The following is an 18440-nucleotide window of genomic DNA, read 5'->3' as shown; positions in this document are numbered from 1 at the left end:
CCAGGCCTCACGAGGAGCTGCCTGGACAAAACCCTTCCAAAGCAGAGCATTCCTCAGCAGTGCCAGTGCCATCTGCAGCAGAAAATCTCCCAAGTCCCCTGCCCACCTCGTGCTGCCCATTCAACATTTCAGAGAAACCCTCACAGCCTTTCCAAGAAACATTGCACACTTCCATCACACGCTGTGCCAAGTGAACAGGAAGAGGCAATGGAGAAACACATAATTAAGGCGGACTTGACCTCCCAAACAGCTAAGAGCGCTGGAAATACCCAAAAACGATGCCAGCACTTTCTTTGAAAATGCCAAGGCCTGTTATTTCACTTAGCTGAGTGTTTCCTCTGTGTGTTTTTAAAGGTTAGACTGCTCCGGAGAGAGCCCCAGAAGAGTGCTTGCCAACATCTTACGACCATCAGGAGCACTCACTGCCTGCCAGGGCAGGACAAGGTCCCTGGCTGCAGGTCTCTGCAGCACATTTGGGCTGGGGACCAGGGCTATGCGTGCAGAGCTGTCACTGGGTGCCACCGGTTTCATCTCCTCCTTCCAGTGAGAGGGGCTGGATCCCTGGGATTCAGAGCCACCTGGTGGCATGTTTCCACCAAGCCCAGCACAGCTCCCTCACCCAAACCCTTCCTTCAGCTGTTTCCTAATGCTGTGGGTTAACCTAAAACCCACAAGGCTGCAGAGCTCAATCTATGGTTCTCCATTTGGGCTGTAAACCCCAATCTCCAGGCTCTGTGTGCCCCAGGTCTCCCTGCATCCTGCCTTCCCTGCCCACCCCATGGGCAACCCTGCATGTCCTTCTCCCTGCCCTCCATCATCCCTCTTCCCAGCCAGCACCAGCACAGCACCATGCAGCCAAATGCAATTACCAGGGATGAGGAGAGAGTCCCTGAAGCAAAGGGGCAGTCTATGGATGTTGGGCAACTTGGCATCAGCACTGCTCCCCGGGACTCTGTGCTCAATTACTCATTCTCAAATTACCGGTAAAAGCAATCGCTTTGCTAAATCCAGTGTCCAACTTGTGTTAACATTCAATTAGGTGGAGAAGGATTGCAGCATTATGAAGGCCAGGGGAATCCTCCTTAATGAAGCCTCCAGTCCCAACTTCACTCCCAGATTAAGACTTCAGACCAACGGAGGCTGACGGAAGACACAGGCATGGTGGAAGAGACACCCGCACAGTGCTGTCCTTTGAACTTCTCTAAGTCACAGGCACGCACCTTGCTCACAGCACATTGGCGGTGCTTTGCAACAGTGCTCCTGCAGCATCCCCCCCACCCCGTTTTCACATTCTGTTCTGGACAGCAGCCTTTTCACAAATTTCCTTTTTGCAGAGGTGATTCAGATTTGGGTTTTTTTTTCTTTCAACATGGGCTAATACTAGCTTAGGTCATAAATCTGAACTGGAATAAATATTTTCCAGTGCTTTCCTCCAACTAAAATTCTGTTCCCATGACTAGAGCGTCCTCCATCCCAATTACATGTCTGCCAGAAGCCACAGCTGAATAAATTTGGCCTTGAAGACGTGTGTTCATCTGATCGCTCACTGGAGAGTTAGAGATACTTTCTTGTAGTATTACCTTAATTATTTTGTTAAGTGAGTGCTTCTAGTCACAATACATTCTTGTGGATTTTAAAACATCCTGAAAAGGATTAATATGTCCTGCATGGCCTCTCTGGAGAATTAAAAGAGAGCTATGGACCAAATACTCTGTAAGACATATGGCCAGTGAATACTTCTTATAAAGTGCTGTAATGGTTTTGAAAATGCTGTGAACGGTATGATGCCATATAAGCCAGAAGAAACATGCCAATAAAAACATAAAACAGATACATCAACTCGTAGCACCACATGAATGTATTTTAAAATACATTTTGTTCCTTGCTGGAAGCGAGAAGCCATGCAAATGTGGTCAGACCACAGGCTTCGGCTCACGTTCAGTCTCCAAACAGGGTCAGAGGCTCTGCCTATCTTCACCTTGGCCCAGAGACCCCTAAGAAAAGACAACCCTTGCTTACCTTGGCTTCCATACCCAGCATCAATGCCGGAGCCATCCCAGGACTCCATAGCACTGTCCACACTAGGAATTGTGGTAGAGTAGATCTCAGACAGCTTGCTAGTTTTCTGGGAGTCTGTCAGTTCATCTTCTGGGTCGCTCACTTCGTTTATACTCCCTGACTTCTTGGGATAGGATTCTGAAAGCAGAACATGCCTCTTTAGCAGACATGAAGAGCAACCCTCAGAGAAGGGCTTATACTGATGTGGGAGCAAGCCCAGGTACTGTAAGTCTTTCGAAGAACCTCTTTAGCTCTTCAAAAGTAGCTGAGAAAGGCCTGTGCAATACAGTTGAAAGGATTTCATGCTGTACACTCTTATCAAAGAAAAAAAAATGCCTGAGTTTTCAGCACATGGAATATAAAGAGTAACCACGGGGATTTGAGGATTCCCAAACATGAGACAGTTGGGACCTAATCTCAATTCACAAGCACATCTTCTTGTGCCTTTGGAAGCTTCCTCTGAACAGCCCTGCCCAGGGTAGTGTTGGCCTTTGCAAGCAATAGCCCATAGCTTCTCTGGTCTCAGAGAGCCTCCTTTTTACTCTGATCAGCAGTGCTTCCAGCCAAATTGCTTCTGACATGTCCTGCCTTTGGGGACGGGACCCAAACAGTCCCAGAGCAGCACCTGGTCAGGGTGATGGCTGCAAACTTTGTGTTTGCAGATGTTTCAATGAGATTCCAACAACAACGCAACCTGGTCCCAAACTACCACAGATGGAATTATAGCCACCTTCCAAGACTGTACAACCTCATATCAATTTAGGGCTAATCACCAGCTCTTTGAGAGTCTCCCATGCCATCTCACAACAACAGTGGAATTCCTGGCCCTGGTATTTTGAGGCTGAATTTCCCTTGATTAGTGATTGGAAAATGGAAAGCTGAATGTGGATGATGAAGCTCAGACCTTCCCTTTCATTATTTTAGTAATAATAGGCCCTTATTATCATTATATCAAACTCCCTTTCAGGGAAAAGCTAAGCAAGGAATGGTTTCTCAGCACAAGCATTTCTTTGTACTGAATATTTTAAAGTCCTCGTTGATTAGATATCCTGTTAGCCATCCACACCCTGGATCTCCGACTCACAGAGGCTGAGATGAAAAGCTCTCCAAAAGTCTGCATTTGTCAATGAGGACAGATTATTTTACCAAACAAAGGCCAGTGTCCTGAAAGTCCCCATTTTCCAAGCATTCAGAAGATTGTTCACCATGATTAACTCAAGATTACCTTGAAATTTCAATTACACCTTCATTCTCAGAATGATTAACAAGTCTCCAACTGGCACTTGCATGTCAATTATTTCAGCAGGTCTCTGTGACAATGCTAAGTGTCAACAGGGGAAAAAAAGGGTATTTCAGACCAAGGATCAAGACACTTGGCTGCAGGGAATAAGACTGGGGTTTCTTGAGGAGGAATCAGTTCCCCAGTTCTACCTCTATTTACTAAGTCACCACCCCCTGCCTGGGCTTCCTCCATTTGTAAAATAGGTGCATTGCCACACATTTGCAAACTGCTTTGAGGTCTACAGAAGTGCTGTGTTTAAGAGTGATGCTACTTTTTCAGATGCAGGACAGACATCCCATGGACCAGGCCTGCTTGGAAGAGCTTTATCACTTGATTTCTTCCAATTTTTGCAGCATCGTGGGCCACTGGTGGGGTAGGTCCACCTGTATCTAGAGACTGCAGAAGTATGGCACAAAAAAGATAGAAAATACCAGGTGTGGGGAGAGACAGAAATGCAGCCAGAACGCACCCACTACTTGCTGAACTTGATGAAAAAGCCTCTGTTTGGCTGTGACTTCGCAGAAGCAGAGGAGAAAAGTTTGCGTGTTCCCTGGTTTCCCTGATCCCCCCCACCCGTGCCCCAAAAAAGTGGCCTGCCTGTCCTAAGTATGCTCCTGCTTTTGATACCGGGTCAAGAACAGCAGCTTCAAAGTCATAGGGAGCTTGGCAAGGAAATGAGAAGGGGATTTCTAGAGTGAAGGCAGACGCTTTGAAAGATGATCTTAGGACCCTGAGTCAGAAAAAGAGGTATAAAAGATTTATTGCCAATCGCTTTCAAAAAGTTGAATTAAAGGTGTTTGGGTTTTTTCTTCCCCCATGGATTCTACCAGCTCAGAGTCCCCTTGCTCATTTTTGGGGTTTATTTTTAAAAAAAAACCCAAAACTCTCCACCTCTTCTACTATTAAAAGCATCTTCTGCTTCATTGTGTGAAATACCCACACAGACAGGGAATGGCACCAATAGCACAAGGTGTCAATCTGAAAAAAAATATATTATTGCCAATAAACCAGGTGTCTAATCTCTTCCCAGTACCACAGAGAGCTCGTGGGTTGCCTTTTTGTAAATCTGTGAGTCAGAAGTCAAAAAAACGCTCATCTTTTCCCTCTGTCCCCAGCCATGCCCCTGACCACGCTGCCTCCCCTCACCTTCCACAACACCTGAAGGAAAACCCACATCACTACCTACTCTATCACCCAGGGTTCCCGCTGGGGTGTGCCTTTGCCCCCCCCGCCCCAAACCAGGCTCCCCAACTCACTCTCCGTCTGCTTCTTGATCTTCAGAGTGACCGTCTCTCCTGCCATCTGCAGCAGGTGAATGGCTTCGCTCAGCGGTTTGCCCTTGAGGCTCACGTTATTAATTGCTAATATCCGGTCACCGATGTGGATGGCTCCGGTTCTGGAGAGAAAAAGCACTGTTAGAAACTTCAGAGAAGCAATTTGCCTCTGCGAGACAGGCCATTAAGTTGTCGTTTGAAGTAATAGCATATTAACTCTCAGCACTTTCAGATATGTCTTGGTTTCCCTTTGGTACACTCTATACCCATGATTTCCTCTTCTTCACCATTACCAGGAATCTGGGTTCCCCCTCATTTTCCACCTGCGTATATACATACATATACGCACAGGAACATATGGACTCCTCAGATCCCAGGCCCGTCAGGAACTGGGACTGCAGACCAGCTTACAGCTAAAACTCTTCAAAACAAAGGAGTCTACGTGCTAAAAGCACAAGCATTCCCAGTGTGTGATGTCCACTGGTCGTCACACATGGAACTGAAGGGTATGTGCACGCTGATGGAAAGAAACGACAAGATGAATCTAGAAACCCATTAAAAAAAACAAAACCAAATGTCCCAATACACACAGATCGTGTGTGCAAGCCCAAGCTGAACCAGTTGCAGATCAGTTCATGGTATGTTTAAAGCTCACCCCTACACCGCTACGCCACTGTGACTTTCTCCATCGAGACCTCTGCGCTATAAGAGGTTACTGTGTTCTATTGCACAGCCACATTCCAGCACTGGCTTCTGCTCTTGGCTAAATAAATCCTCAGGCCTCAGCAACAGCCATGAGCAAACTCACAAGTCATGGTAATTCTCCCCCTTCTCCATCCTTCCCCTCTGTGCCTGCCCACAGACAGGGGCTCACCCGGCGTTTGCCGCAGCTCTGGGAAGAGTGGGCAGGAGAGGACGTGTCCATCGCCAGAGCTGGCAGCCCAGGCAGGATCTCACGCGTGGTGCTGGCTGGAAGGAGCTGACCACACTCAGGCTCCAGCTCCCTGACACCAGCAAGCAAGAGCAGCAATCCTCTCCTCCTCCAGCAGCGCCAAGAGGTTTAGCTATCGCGAGCCTGTGTGACTGAGTCAGGAGGAGATGCAAATCTGGACCACAAAGTCTTTTTGTCCACGCCAACGTGCCTCTCTCAGGTTACGTCTCCAAACTGGACTGCTGCTACTGCAGAACTGGGATTTGATATACTGTCACTGGCAAAACAGCTACTTGTCTTTCCCCAAAATACGAAACTTTTGTAGGCATGCTGCTGCGAAATATCTACTATAAGTAAATCAAATTGGGAAATGCAGCCAAACAGCAGGCAGGACTGTTCGATCTATTGCTGAAGCTGTTGAGATACTTGGACAGTGCCACAACGGTCCCAGCCAGCCACTAGATGTCCGTCTTGTCCCGTCCAAGTCAGCCTGAAAGCCCTCAGTGAAAACTTCTGCATTCAAATAACTTACAGATCAAACTGGAACTAGAGTATTTGTCTTAAAAGCTTCATCTACGTGGTAAAAAAAAAAAAATCAAGCTTAACTGCTGGCACTTTAAGGACGATCCTTTGCTTGCTGCAGTGGCTCAGCATTTGAGGGCCTCCTGCTGTTAGGACTGAACCCAACATGGGGATGCACCTCCTGTCCAAGACACCAGCCCAACTGCCTGCCTCTGAACAGCACGACTGCTCTGCAGGAACTGTGAAATTCCCTCAGCAGGGAAAAATACAAAAACAATTAAAGAGGAAGGTCACATTCAGTCAGGTGGTTTTCTTCAAGGGGGGAAAGTAAATCAAAGTCCAGTCCTCTCATCTGTCCATCTCCAGGCACCCCTGTGAGGACAAGCAGACAGAAGCTGAGCAGGAGCAACAGAGAAAGCTGTTTCTAGCTAATGACCCTTGTGCCTTCTCCATCATTCAACATCATAAGGACCATCTCCATCTCCATCGTAAGGACCAACAGTCCTTAATTCACCTCAAACACAAACCAACCCAAGGACCTGCATGGTCCATGTCCCTTTTTGCTCACAGGCCACATGCAAGAGCAGAACAGAGCAACAGGGGAGTTGCAAGGTATAAAAGGGGCTGCAGGCACTTCCCAGCAAGTGCTGGAGAAGAAGTGGCTGTGTGCACACGGTAGGGATTTACTTGGTATGTGGGCAGGGCCACCATCCCTTCTCCCCCTGCCAAATTGGGTTGGTGCTGAGCACTCCTGGACAAAACCCTTTTGCAGGCACCCCCATCTACTTGACTAGGCAGCACTAGAGAAGGCTGGTCAGGCACTTTAAAATGCCAGCAACAGCACAAAATTGCTCTTGGAGAGCCATTACACCTCGACCAGAATTGAACAGTATGTTCAGGCACACTGCCTTCCCCAAGAAGGAGGAAAACAAGTCCTGTGGCCCAGGCTAAAGTCACCCACAGGTGCTGCAGGAGGGGAAACAGAGACCAACACAGGAGAGAGCCACTGCTCAACACCAACCCAACAGCCTGAGCTACCTCTGTAGGTTTCTATAGGATCAGACACGTACAAGGAGAAACATGTTCAAGGTCAAGATAAAACCCAAGTCACCTGAATCTGGAGCCTTTTCAGCTTAAATAGCCTGTCACCCGCTGTGACAGACACGTGACAGATCCTAGAGGACACGCTGCCTTCCCCGTTACCGAGCGAGCAGCCCGAGCTGCAACGCAGACCTTCACCCGTGCCTCTACAAGAGCAGCCAGCGCGTCCCCATTATCAGATGCCAGGATCTTGTCCACCCTGCGCCAGAGCTGCTGAAACATGTCCTGTGCTCCAGCAAAAGCCAGGCACAGCTTTGGGTTTAAATCCCTGTCCTTCAGAAACCTGTTCCACCCTTCAGAGCCTGGCTAAGGGAGCCTGTGGCACAGGGAAGGGTAGTGACAGCAGGAAAGACACCATTGAGGATAACACTAGGACCACCCCTCTTCCCTTGACAAGGTCAAGCCACTCCCTTCTGTTACTCCCAGGAGAAAAATATGCACCATCTCAGTAGAAAAACATGCACCTTTCCTGCAGGCAGCCTTCATCACAGCGCTCCTCACCCTCCCCACAGGGAGCCAAGGTTACCCAGAGAAATCCTTGCACGGCTCCATCCCCACGCCGCACCTCTGCACAGGCACCTTTATCTGTTAGCCTGCTACAGTGAACACGCTGAACAGCTCCATCGCTCTTCTCAAAAAGCTTTTCATTCCTTGCTGCCTGCCAGCCCCTGATCAAAATTCAATAGTACCGCAGCACTTGCCTGCGCTACGTTTCTCCGTGGAGCAGTCGCTGATGCATGTCCGAGCTCGAAGCAGGAACAGCCACGGCATTGCAAAGCGAACTGAGAGCAACAAGGGTATGAGACCATCTTCTGACACCTGACAGCGTTTGGGCTTTCTGTCCTTAACCTCTCTCACGCTGGGCTGCAGGTACAGTGCAGAACTGCTATGCAAAAAAGCCTTGGAGATTCTGTGGCTATTATTTTCGAGGGAAAAAGACTGAATCCTACAGTGGCAGGCAGTAATACAAAATCCCCAAAGAGAAGAACCACTGATGACTAAGTCCATCCCTCTTCCTTACTTCTCGGGAGACGCTGACGTTCTGCTTTCTGTATCAAAGGAAAGCAATGGAAAAGCGCAGCAGCATGCGTGCCGAGAGCTCAAGGAACCCAATGCAGAAAGAGGCACTAAGCTGTTTTACAGTCCAGCTAAGAGGGAGCGTGGCCTTGATACAGAAGGAACCAAAAGGCCAGATCTGCAGTGAAATGACCCCAAGGTCTAGCACTTTACACCTATTTGTTCAGGGGGTTTTGCTGCTCTTCGGCCTGTCAGGCAGCACAGGATAAAGGGACCCTACAAGAAGTGTGAGTCAAGGTTGCTGAAATGATCTATTTACAAGTCACAGCTACCACATAGACAGACTGATTAAGATACAGTGTATGACTCAGCTCCACCTTATATTCTCAGCAATGTCCTGATCCTTTAAATCCCACGCATGCACATATATTCAGACACAGGCACACACAGAGTCAACCTCCCTAGTTGCTGAAGGTAAATCTGCACCTACATTTATGCAGCATAAATGTCTGCTGCTTGAGGCACACCACTCCTGCACTGAGATAGCTCCATACCTAGCAGACTGAGTGACCAGCAAGGATGGGCCAGAAGGCCCCCGAGATCTATGGTTTCAAGCAGGACACACCGCTGCTGCAGCCATAAGCCATAGTTTAGCCATAGGTCAGACCTGGACAGGAGTCTGTGGTAGCTCTGTGGGCAGGCTGGGCATCATCCCCATGCAAGATGTGGTGTGGGAAATCACAGAGCAGGAAGCACCTCTGTGGGAGAGGGGCAGATAAAAACGTTCTCCTGGCTGCTGCATTCAACCGACACACTGGATCTGACTTTTCCACAAGTGCCCTCTTTGAGCCTCTCTCATTGCCCTGACAGCACAGTCCCAACCACCCCACACATCCTGCACGTGGGTCTGCAGAGCCAGACTGGCAGGGCTGTCCCTGCTTCACAGCGCTTGGCACCATCATAGCACTTTCCCTTCTTAGCAGACTAAAACACCTAAGAAGAGTTTATGACAGCAGAGGAATCTCTGCAAACTTCAAGATCCCTTCCCACATCAGTTCAACCTCTTTGCTACCCAACCTCACCTTTCTGCCAACCCTCGTTTAGTCAAGCCTGAAATGACGATAGGGTCAAAAGGTTCCTCCGTCCCAGAGATGGTTATTCCCAGGGGGCCACCATATCGCTTCAGTTCCACTGTGTAGATAATAGCACCGGTGGTCTCCTGCTCATCTGAAAGAGAAAACGGATGCTGAATTTTTTAATTAGCCACATGAAAGAGGTCACAGGAAAGACTTGAAGTATTTAGAAGCAAAAGCCTAAGGTCTTCAGCCATGCTTATACCAAACAGGTTTTTAACCTTCCAGACTCCATTTAAGGACAGAATAACAAAAATAGACTATAATCAATTGGAAAGTGGTGACCGGAGAGGCAGCAGCCCTTATCTTTGTTGGTTTGCACTACCTATTGGGAAATGTCATTACAGTGGACAGGCACCAGTTTGCATCGTGATTTCTGTACCAGAGTTATCTTCATCCTTCCTAATCTTCAATTTGACCAGGTCTTCACACTGCCTTAAAATCTGGACAGCATCCTCCATTGAGCAATTGTCGAGTCGGATGTTATCAATGGCTAACAGCTTGTCTCCTGGCTCCAAGGTGCCAGTTCTATGTGGAAAGGAAAAGAAAACTAAAAGTACATTTGTATTTGCCTTTCAGATCCTGCAACACATTCAGTCCTGCAGTGGCAATGACAATATTAACTTTTTACTGTCCTTGATCTTTTCTGGGAAACAACCATCAGCGGAGCCTGGGACAATTAGAACTTAAAGAGGGGAAGTTTGTGCAGAGCATGCATCAACACAGAACAAGGCAGAAAGATTAGATATACAGCCTGGGTAACCTACAGCACTGAAAAATGCCTGATGGTTAACTGACAGATATTCTACCTTTCATGGAAACTCCTGTATGAGCACTCTTAGGAACGAGCCCTCCGGCAGCACTAAATTCCTCTGAAAGCCTTGCTGTGAGGTGTTGAGATCAGAGGTGAAGTCAATAAATGCTGAATTATTTGCACAGTTCTCCACCAGTGCCCACAATTTACTCACTCTGTTCTCCTGAGCAGGAGCTGAGACAGAGCAAACTACCTGATGAGCCATAGCACCTTATGGGATATATGAAGCCCTTTACCACATGCTCTTAAATGCTAAACATCCATCTCCTATAGGGTCAACAGACCTCTGAATCAGCGCCCTGGCCACTTTCTCCATTAGTTCAACTCTACTTGCTTCAGTACAGCCAGTTTTCATTGCAAACCCTTCTGTGGTCTAAGACAAACCTCTAGGGTTGACATCTCCTTGGATGCTGGCAAAATCCAGACCCCAGTGCTACTGCTTGGGCTTCTTTCTACCTCACATTACTGGGCTGGACATTTTGCAATGGGTTTGGCAGATGGGAAATTCTGCACTCACCTATGTGCTACGCTCCCCTTCTTGATGTCAGAGATGATCAAAGGCTCCCCAGGCTTTCTGCTTGCAGCTGCAAAAGAGACACGTGGGTACAAAGCTCAGTATTAAGCCTGCTGTCCAGGAGGGGATGGTTAATGGGGAGAAAGAGTTATAAAGAAAGGCAAATTATATTCCTTTGACAAAATGAGGCTTCACACTTGAACTCTGGAAACCACAGCAGGAAAAAAAGTACTGAACCCCTGCAAACATTTGTTGGTTGCCCTTTGCCTGAATGAACTTGCCACTACCTTCAGTCTCCTGAAGAAGGGAAGGACACGTGCTGTCCAACAGCAAGAGGTGGGATTGCCCTATCCCCACATCCCTGACATGAGACAGCAACTGCATCAATGGCTATGGCAGTAGTTCGACATGAGCACTGCTGCCTAGGGAGTACCTAGCTCAGCACTGTGGCTGATATAAGCATTTTTGTGTTCTTGAAGTATAGTGGGCTGGGAAATTTTCCAGGTGGAAAATAACCCAGGAAAAATTAGATAAAACATTGTTTTCCAGCTGGTTCAGCTCCCCAGGCCACTTCATCATGCAACCAGATAAATGAGGGCTGGTGTCAGCGCTGGAGCTGGAAAGGGTGGTTTCCAATCCTTCTCTCCTGCCTCACCCTGATAACTTTTTCAGCCCACGAGAGACATGAGTACGCATCTCTGGGAGCATTTGCATTTTCAAATTTGCCTGCAAGACCTGCTGCTCGCTTGAGAAACCCAAGTGAGATTTATGACTCGAACCCCTCCCGACCTCCCTGCCATCCGCACACCAAACACAGGCCAAGAGCATCCTTTTCACCCCGTGTCACTCCCTCCTGCCTTGCTTCGGGAATTGCATTATCTTGTTTAAAGCTGACAGAGCTTCTCAGCAAAAACTGCGTGGGAGGAAAGAAACTCACAGCATCTGAACATACCAGGTACAGGTCAGAGATTAAAATATCTGTGAGGCATGTGGCATAAACCACACAGAGACCCACCTGCCTGAACAGCAGTTAGAGAGCAGCCCAGAGAGTCAGACACAAAGGAGTAAGTGCTTCCTCTACCAATCTCTCTGCTCTGGCTTTTTCTGTTGTTTACATTCATTTATGAGATTTAAAAACATTATGTGCTAACCCGTCACCTTCAAGGATACCCTCTCCCAGATATAACTAAACCTTCTGTACTGAACAGAGCAGAGACAGCCAATCTCAGCTGCAGCAGGGCTGAGTACAAAAGTTAGGTCAGACAGGGAAAAGCAGACCGTGACTGATTTTGTAAGTCACAGCAATGCGACTGCTGAATGATACAGAGCCTGGGAGAATTATTTTCCACATCTCTTACTGAAGAGTGGTGCCAAGCAATTTTGGTCTGGACGCTCACGTTCAGCTTGAGGCCGTGGGTCGAAGAGAAAGCAGGTGGGTTGTGGAGATTGACCGAGGGCTCGTGCCTATATTCAACCTGTCCCTGGCCCAGACCAGCCAGCAGACAGACCGATACACACTGGGCAGAGCTGAGTGCTGGAAGGGTGCAGCAGCTAAATTCAGTGCAGAAATCCTCCCCTTCTTGAGAAGGCCCCACACCACGGCGGGATGGAAACATATCGCCCTGTTATTACTATTGCTGTTCTCTTTTTCATTATAGGACATGTATTTGCTGCCGAGAGGTGCACAACGAGCCAGCAGTGATGGGAGACCCTGTTAGCACACCCCAAGCCCTGGGTTGGGCTGGCATCGCTACATGTTTAATCGCTCCCTAGCCTGGTTCTGTCAAAACAATCCAAGTTAGCAAAACCACTTTTCACTGGAAGGTTTGTTTATGAGTTTCAAAGCAGAGGCAGCATGACAGAAAGGGGTTAGGGAGGATCTCCACAGTCCTGGTGGTGGGTTGGGGATAGCCACCTCTAAACCTGACCCAGCCGCAGCTGGAATGATGTGTCTGGAGACCGTGAACACTCAAAAGAGCAAAGAGGGGGGGGAAAGAAGAAGGAAAAAAAAAAAAGCAAGTACAGACAACAACATGCCTCAAGCTCTAAGAAATAGTGTTTATCTCAGCGTCTGCCTTGCAAGCCCTGTGACACACAGGGGGATCCTGCCCACGGTCAGTCTCTGAGTGGAGAGCGAGACCTCATCCTTCTGCAGCTCCGCAATTGGCATCAGCACTGAACATGGCACAAGGATCCCATATCAGAAGCAAGGGTGACAAACCAAGTGCTCTGACCGTTAGGAAACAAAGCAAGTTTTAAGGAAAAATCATTCTGGGTTTTGTCTGTGGGTTTTTTGGAAGCTGTGCTTTCCAAACAAGATTTTCTTGAGACTTCAGTTAAATGGAAGAGCCATGTACAGCTGCATATAATTGTCCCTACCATCAGAGAACCCAAACTAATAAACAGCAGCCCTCTGTATTTATACTAAGTAATACTTAGTATAAAATGGAAAGGCTTTATAAAACTGTCATTATTAGTCAGCACCTACAAATCTGAAGGGTAAGTTAGAGAGATTTAATGAATAATCATTCTCCCTCAAGAGGCATCAGATACAAAGTTAAGATAATGAAATCTCAGAGCACAGAACGGTCACTTGCTGTTAGTTTTAAAGACCAGTAGTCACTAACTCCATTAACTTGCCTTTGGCACCCCAAAGCCCTTCCCAGCATCCCAGCAGAGCGCCCAGCTGGGCTCTCTGCCCGTCTGCTGGGACCAGGCTGTCCCTGACCACCCCAGCCACCCTGGGACCCACGTTTTTATCAGTCCTGGGCTGTTCACGCAGGGTCACAACGTGCTTCTGCCCTGTCTACAGGCAGGAGAGCTGCAACATCGCTGAAGTGGTGGCTCAGTCTAGGTCAGAGTCATTAGATTTGTAGATCACTGGATTTCGGATAAACTGTTACCAATTTGCCTGCAATTAAAAAAAACCCCTTAAACTACATTATTATTTTATTCAGGCCATGGTCTTTGGAGTTAAGACACTTGAACAGATGAATAAAGCCTTTTCATCCCTTCATTTCTGCTGTCAGTGTGGTTATTCCTCTTGAAAGGACATTGTCTTGGTAATTCTGTTTGCTGCAGAAAGACGCAGTTCAGATGCCCAGCCTCACCTCTCTGGGTCTTGCTTTGCCATCTGTAAAAGGGAGACAGCAGCAATGGGAGTCAAGGGAAAAGATGGATGGAGAGATTGGAAGCAGGAGGTGGGGTGCAGAAACCCGTGCTCTCTCCTGGCAGGCGCGCTGCTTGTGGCCTCCATCTCACAGGGCAAACCACTTCAGGTGAAAGTAGGCTCTTTTTCAGATACATTTGTAATTTTGGCGGGTTTACCAGTACAAAAGATAGTTTAAATCTGCTCCAGTGGCCCAGAAAAAGCTCCATAAATCAACAGCTGGTGAAGGTAGAAGCACGGGGTGCGGGAGAAATTAAAAATGAAAACACTGCTTGGCGGTGGTGACAGGACAGTGATAAAAAGGTGAATTGATCAATACTGTTATTTACTTTTTATAAATTGCTTTCAGTCTCTCACCACCTCTGCTGGGATTCTGGCTCACTTGGCGTTTACTCTGTGATGGATGACGAGGCCAGAAACACATGTCCGGTTTGTGTTTTTAATAGAATGCATAATGACTCGTATTGGTAAATTATTCCCCTCCGAGGAGCACAAGCACATATCTCACACGCATCAATGCTTCAACCCATTATAAATGCCCTTCGTTATTGTCCCAGCCAAAGCCGCACTCTGCCAATGGGTAATTAAAGAAGTTGTAATAATGCCATAAGAACACATTTAAGAAAGCAAATATTTATAAAGGGGAGAAACCAAACAAAACCAGAAACCCAATAATCTTGGGACAGCTAGGGAATGAGAAGAGGAATAAAAGCAAATCTGAATCGATTACAAAAAGCATCAGTGAAAACCAAATCCCCAGTGCCCAACTTTTTCCTCTATCATTCATTAGTCTTAGCAGCAGGTGCATAAACTATCAGCGCCTCCAGCAGGATATTTACCCCGCCGCAGATCTATTTCCTTTCAAAACCTCCAGGCAGCAAAATCAGGACAGAATCTCTCACTTCAGTAAAAGCATCAGCGTGAATCAGCTGCAAGTCTCAGCCGAAGCTGCGACGTTAGCCAGGGGGTAGGAGAGGAGGCTGCCGGGCAGGCGGCCGCCTGCAGACGCGCTCTGCCAGGCTGGCTCTAGGTCCCAGGTTAATCCAGCACCAGCAAAGCTGGATTTGCTTAGCTCTCAGATCCATCTTCTCACTAGGACAGTGATTACACTGCTTAAGCAACTTAATCGAAGTTATCTATCTATCCAAATTCCGGTTTTATCGCCTGCAAGCAGATATACTGCCTACTCCTTATCTGCAGTACTTCACACCAAGGGCACAGGAATTGATTTGTTAAGATATATAAGGGTAATTTGATAAACATGCTATATAAAGCATTAATGCATAGCTAAAATGAACGGTAATTTCAATATCTGTTTAAACAGCAACAACAACACACCTGCACCCTGCAACAAAAATTCACAACTAGCCCTTGGGGAGGATATTTGAGACAGACAAAAAAAAAAAACCCAAACAAAAAACCAAAAAGCAAACCACCGCAAAAAGCAATCTATTGTGTAATCAACTATCATTTTCCAGAGGCTAATAACAAATCCATATCTTATTTTAAGAGGTCAGGTATTGGACATACAAGAATACAGGACTATTAGCTTCTCGCTGTTGGAGATTTTAATTTGCAAGAGATTTACAGAAAACCTACAAAAGCAAAACTGTATCATTAGAACTGAATGCGGTCAGCAAGATCAGAGCACTTACAGCGTGCGCTCTGCTAATGGAGATGAGTAGTTCAGGCTAACAAGAGCCAAATATTCACATCCCTGTGTCAAAAATCTCAGTTTTGCATCCCCACCAGTCAGAGCACCTCGGAGGTCTCTGCAAAGAGCTGAGCTTCGCAGCCCACAGAGCCCTCTGAACCTCGCGGAGCAGAAAGGAGCGTGCACCACGCTCTTCACGCAGAGCGGCTGTTTTACAAACAAATGCAGCCTTCTCCCTAGGACAGAAACTGGGGCACTGGGGTACGGAGAAAATGAGACTGATTTTGCTGGCTTCTTGTCCCTTCACCCCTGGACGAAGCGCAAGGAAGCAACACACACGAGGCAGCTTTGGTGTTTTACTCTGCTAATTTTCATTTAGCAAACGTAGGAGACTGAAATGAGGCTTGAGGGCACTGAGATGCCACAGAAATACAAAGCAGAGCCAGAGAAAGACTCATCCCTTGGATTTCCTATTCATCCTTGGGGGAATGGAAGAGGAAATAATGCTATATGCAAATATTTGCATCGCGCATCTTAATTTGCTGCATCCCTTTGCCACGCTGTGTTTGAGCAGGGGGAAGAAACCCATTTGCGTGCACACAGCCAAATGCACAGACCACAACCGGGGGCTCGCCCAGCCCAAGCCTTCTCTTTCTAAGCAAACCCAGAGACCTCGGAGAAGATGAGTGCCCTTGGCAAACATCTAGCCCTCACCAGGAGCAAGCACAGACCCTCTCTGTATGTTCATCCCAGAACCAGCAGTGCCTGCCCTCCTCATACAAAAACCTCCTGGGTTTTCAGGCCTTTTATGAGGCTTTCCAGCAGATTTATGGTTCCTCCTGCAGCCAGTTCCATTACACGAATTCTTCCAATGCATCCATCAAGAATCCTGCTCTCCCCCCCTTTACTTAGCCCATCTCCCGATTAGCTCTGAGAGCCGAAGCACAGCAAGAACTTGATCGCTTTTATTTCCGTAGTGCTCCTCTGATGAGGTCGTAACACTTTCTGCCTGTGTAAGAAGGCATCTGCAAACCTTCCTAGACAGAGGAATTAATTACAGATGAGCCTGCTGAAGCTGAGAGGTAAAACCCAGCAAGAGCAACACATCTTTCATCTACAGCGCAGCTGGACCACAAAATTTATGAAGAAACCCAATTCTGTGGCCACAGCAGTGCAGGGGGTCTTCTACTGACCCCTCCAGCTTGTCAACTACTTCATCTGCCACAGTTTTACAGAGTAGGGAACAGGAATCCAATATGGGAGGCCAGTAAACCAAGGCCCCTACTTTAAAACAGTAGTTACATGCTTTTCCTTGTCAGAAGAAAAGCTATAAAAGCTATTTCTAGATCTATACAAGCATTCAAATCAGTAGAACCGTGAGGAACTGAGCAAAACAGAGTTATTTTTACCTCTTTTCTCTTGCTGCTTGCATCACACTCCTGCATGCACATCATGTCTCTGCAGGAGGTACTTACCATAAGGCTGCTTGCTTTCATTTTAATGTTTGAAACTGCTATATTTATCCGCCTGGTCAGAGGCAGAGTGACAAAATGATGATCTAATTTGCTAAGGGTCATGTGGACATAGGCTTACCCGGACTAGCGTATGAAAACAGAATTAGGATTCAACTAGCATTTCATCCTTGCCACCGCATTTTCTGGATGGCTGTCTTTTGCTCTGTTTGTAAATATAATTTTGGCTTTGACTCAGCAAAGGACTGAAATGTATCTTAAGTTTATGTGTATGCATTACTTAAACAATGTCCTGCAAACATGTTCGACAATCAAAAAGATCAAATCTATTACATTGTTAAAAAACTGCTTTGTAGTTGGATAATTGGTATCTAACTATGTAAAACCCAGGGGTCAGCTCCTTTTTATTGAGTGGAGATTTCAAAAAAGCGTGTGAAATCAATTTTTTAAACAAATTTCAAATGAAAACATTTTCAACATAAAAATACGTTTGAAGTGTAAATGCACATCTGAAGCAGATCCCGTTTAACTGAGAGTCCACAAATAAAAACTAATATTCTTGCCAGCAACTCCCAAGTTCATTTTGCTCTCCAGCCCCAGATACAGACTAAGCTTTGAAGCTTGAATGAGGTGAAACCCTGGCCATGCTCAAGCCAGGATTTTTTGGCTCCCCGAGCCATCGCCCTGGGTCGCTGCCTGGGAGGGCAGTGCCCACGCAGCGGGCAGGGGCAGCAGGCTGGGAGCCCAGCGCTCGCTGGGCAGCTGCACGGTGCCCCGCTCCCCCATCAGCGGAACGCCTTTACGGGGACCCTGCTGCTTTCGGAAAGCACTTAGATGTCTTCAAAGCCAAATGTTAAATACTTTGCTGTTATTTCTTAGGACTATCCTTATAGCACAAATAGGGGAAGCTGGGAAGAGGGAGAAGAAATAACACAGGGTGCAAAGCCATCACCCTGTCGATGTTCAAGTTGCTCCTGAGAGTCACCTCACTTAGACTAGAACACTTCCAATTAACTCACTGACTAATGCTGTAAATGCCAAGAGGTAATCATAAACAGCTTATCTATTTTAATGAAACCTAGTTTTAAAGTGTCCCTAGTGACTCCATTCCCCAGACACAGCTGGGTCCACCTTCCCGAGGGTTCAGACGCAAGCTCCCGTGACTGCAGTCTCACAGGTTTCTGTGTTTCAGCTGAGAGGTGGCAGCAGCCTCTAGGCATGGCAAACCTGAGATGGTTCGACTCAGTTTACCCAGCAGTGAAAGAGGGATGAGTGACATGAGACCTGTTCACATTTTCCATAGAGGAAAATTTCACTGCTTCAAGGCATAACAAGACCCCAAATGGCCGGGAATTTGGGATGGATCTGCCTACATCATTCCCTTACAGCATCCCCTCCACAGAGGCCAAAAGGTCTTTAAATGAAAAATATGCTTCAGAAGAGAAACAAAGATAAGTAATCAAGAGAGGGGAGAGGAGAGGGAGAGGAGAGGGAGAGGA

At 47.1% G+C, this 18440-nt stretch overlaps 1 protein-coding gene across 1 annotated transcript in view; it reads right to left on the bottom strand.

Annotated features, from left to right (window-relative positions):
* GRIP2 (glutamate receptor interacting protein 2) overlaps window positions 1–18440 on the bottom strand; it is a 119255-nt gene that overhangs the window by 12670 nt on the left and 88145 nt on the right. Inside the window, exons 15-19 of the mRNA XM_009639289.2 lie at window positions 10650–10716; window positions 9701–9846; window positions 9268–9412; window positions 4597–4736; window positions 2020–2196 (exon numbers count right to left, since the gene is read on the bottom strand). Coding sequence (XP_009637584.2) covers window positions 2020–2196; window positions 4597–4736; window positions 9268–9412; window positions 9701–9846; window positions 10650–10716 — 675 coding nt within the window. The remainder of the gene's footprint in view (window positions 1–2019; window positions 2197–4596; window positions 4737–9267; window positions 9413–9700; window positions 9847–10649; window positions 10717–18440) is intronic.

The sequence above is a fragment of the Egretta garzetta genome, unplaced genomic scaffold (genome assembly GCF_000687185.1).
Source record: "Egretta garzetta isolate BGI_Z169 unplaced genomic scaffold, ASM68718v1 scaffold215, whole genome shotgun sequence".
In the NCBI taxonomy this organism is placed as follows: domain Eukaryota; kingdom Metazoa; phylum Chordata; class Aves; order Pelecaniformes; family Ardeidae; genus Egretta; species Egretta garzetta.
The sequence above is the reverse complement of the archived record's forward strand: the minus strand, read 5'-3'. Positions and strand labels throughout refer to the sequence as shown.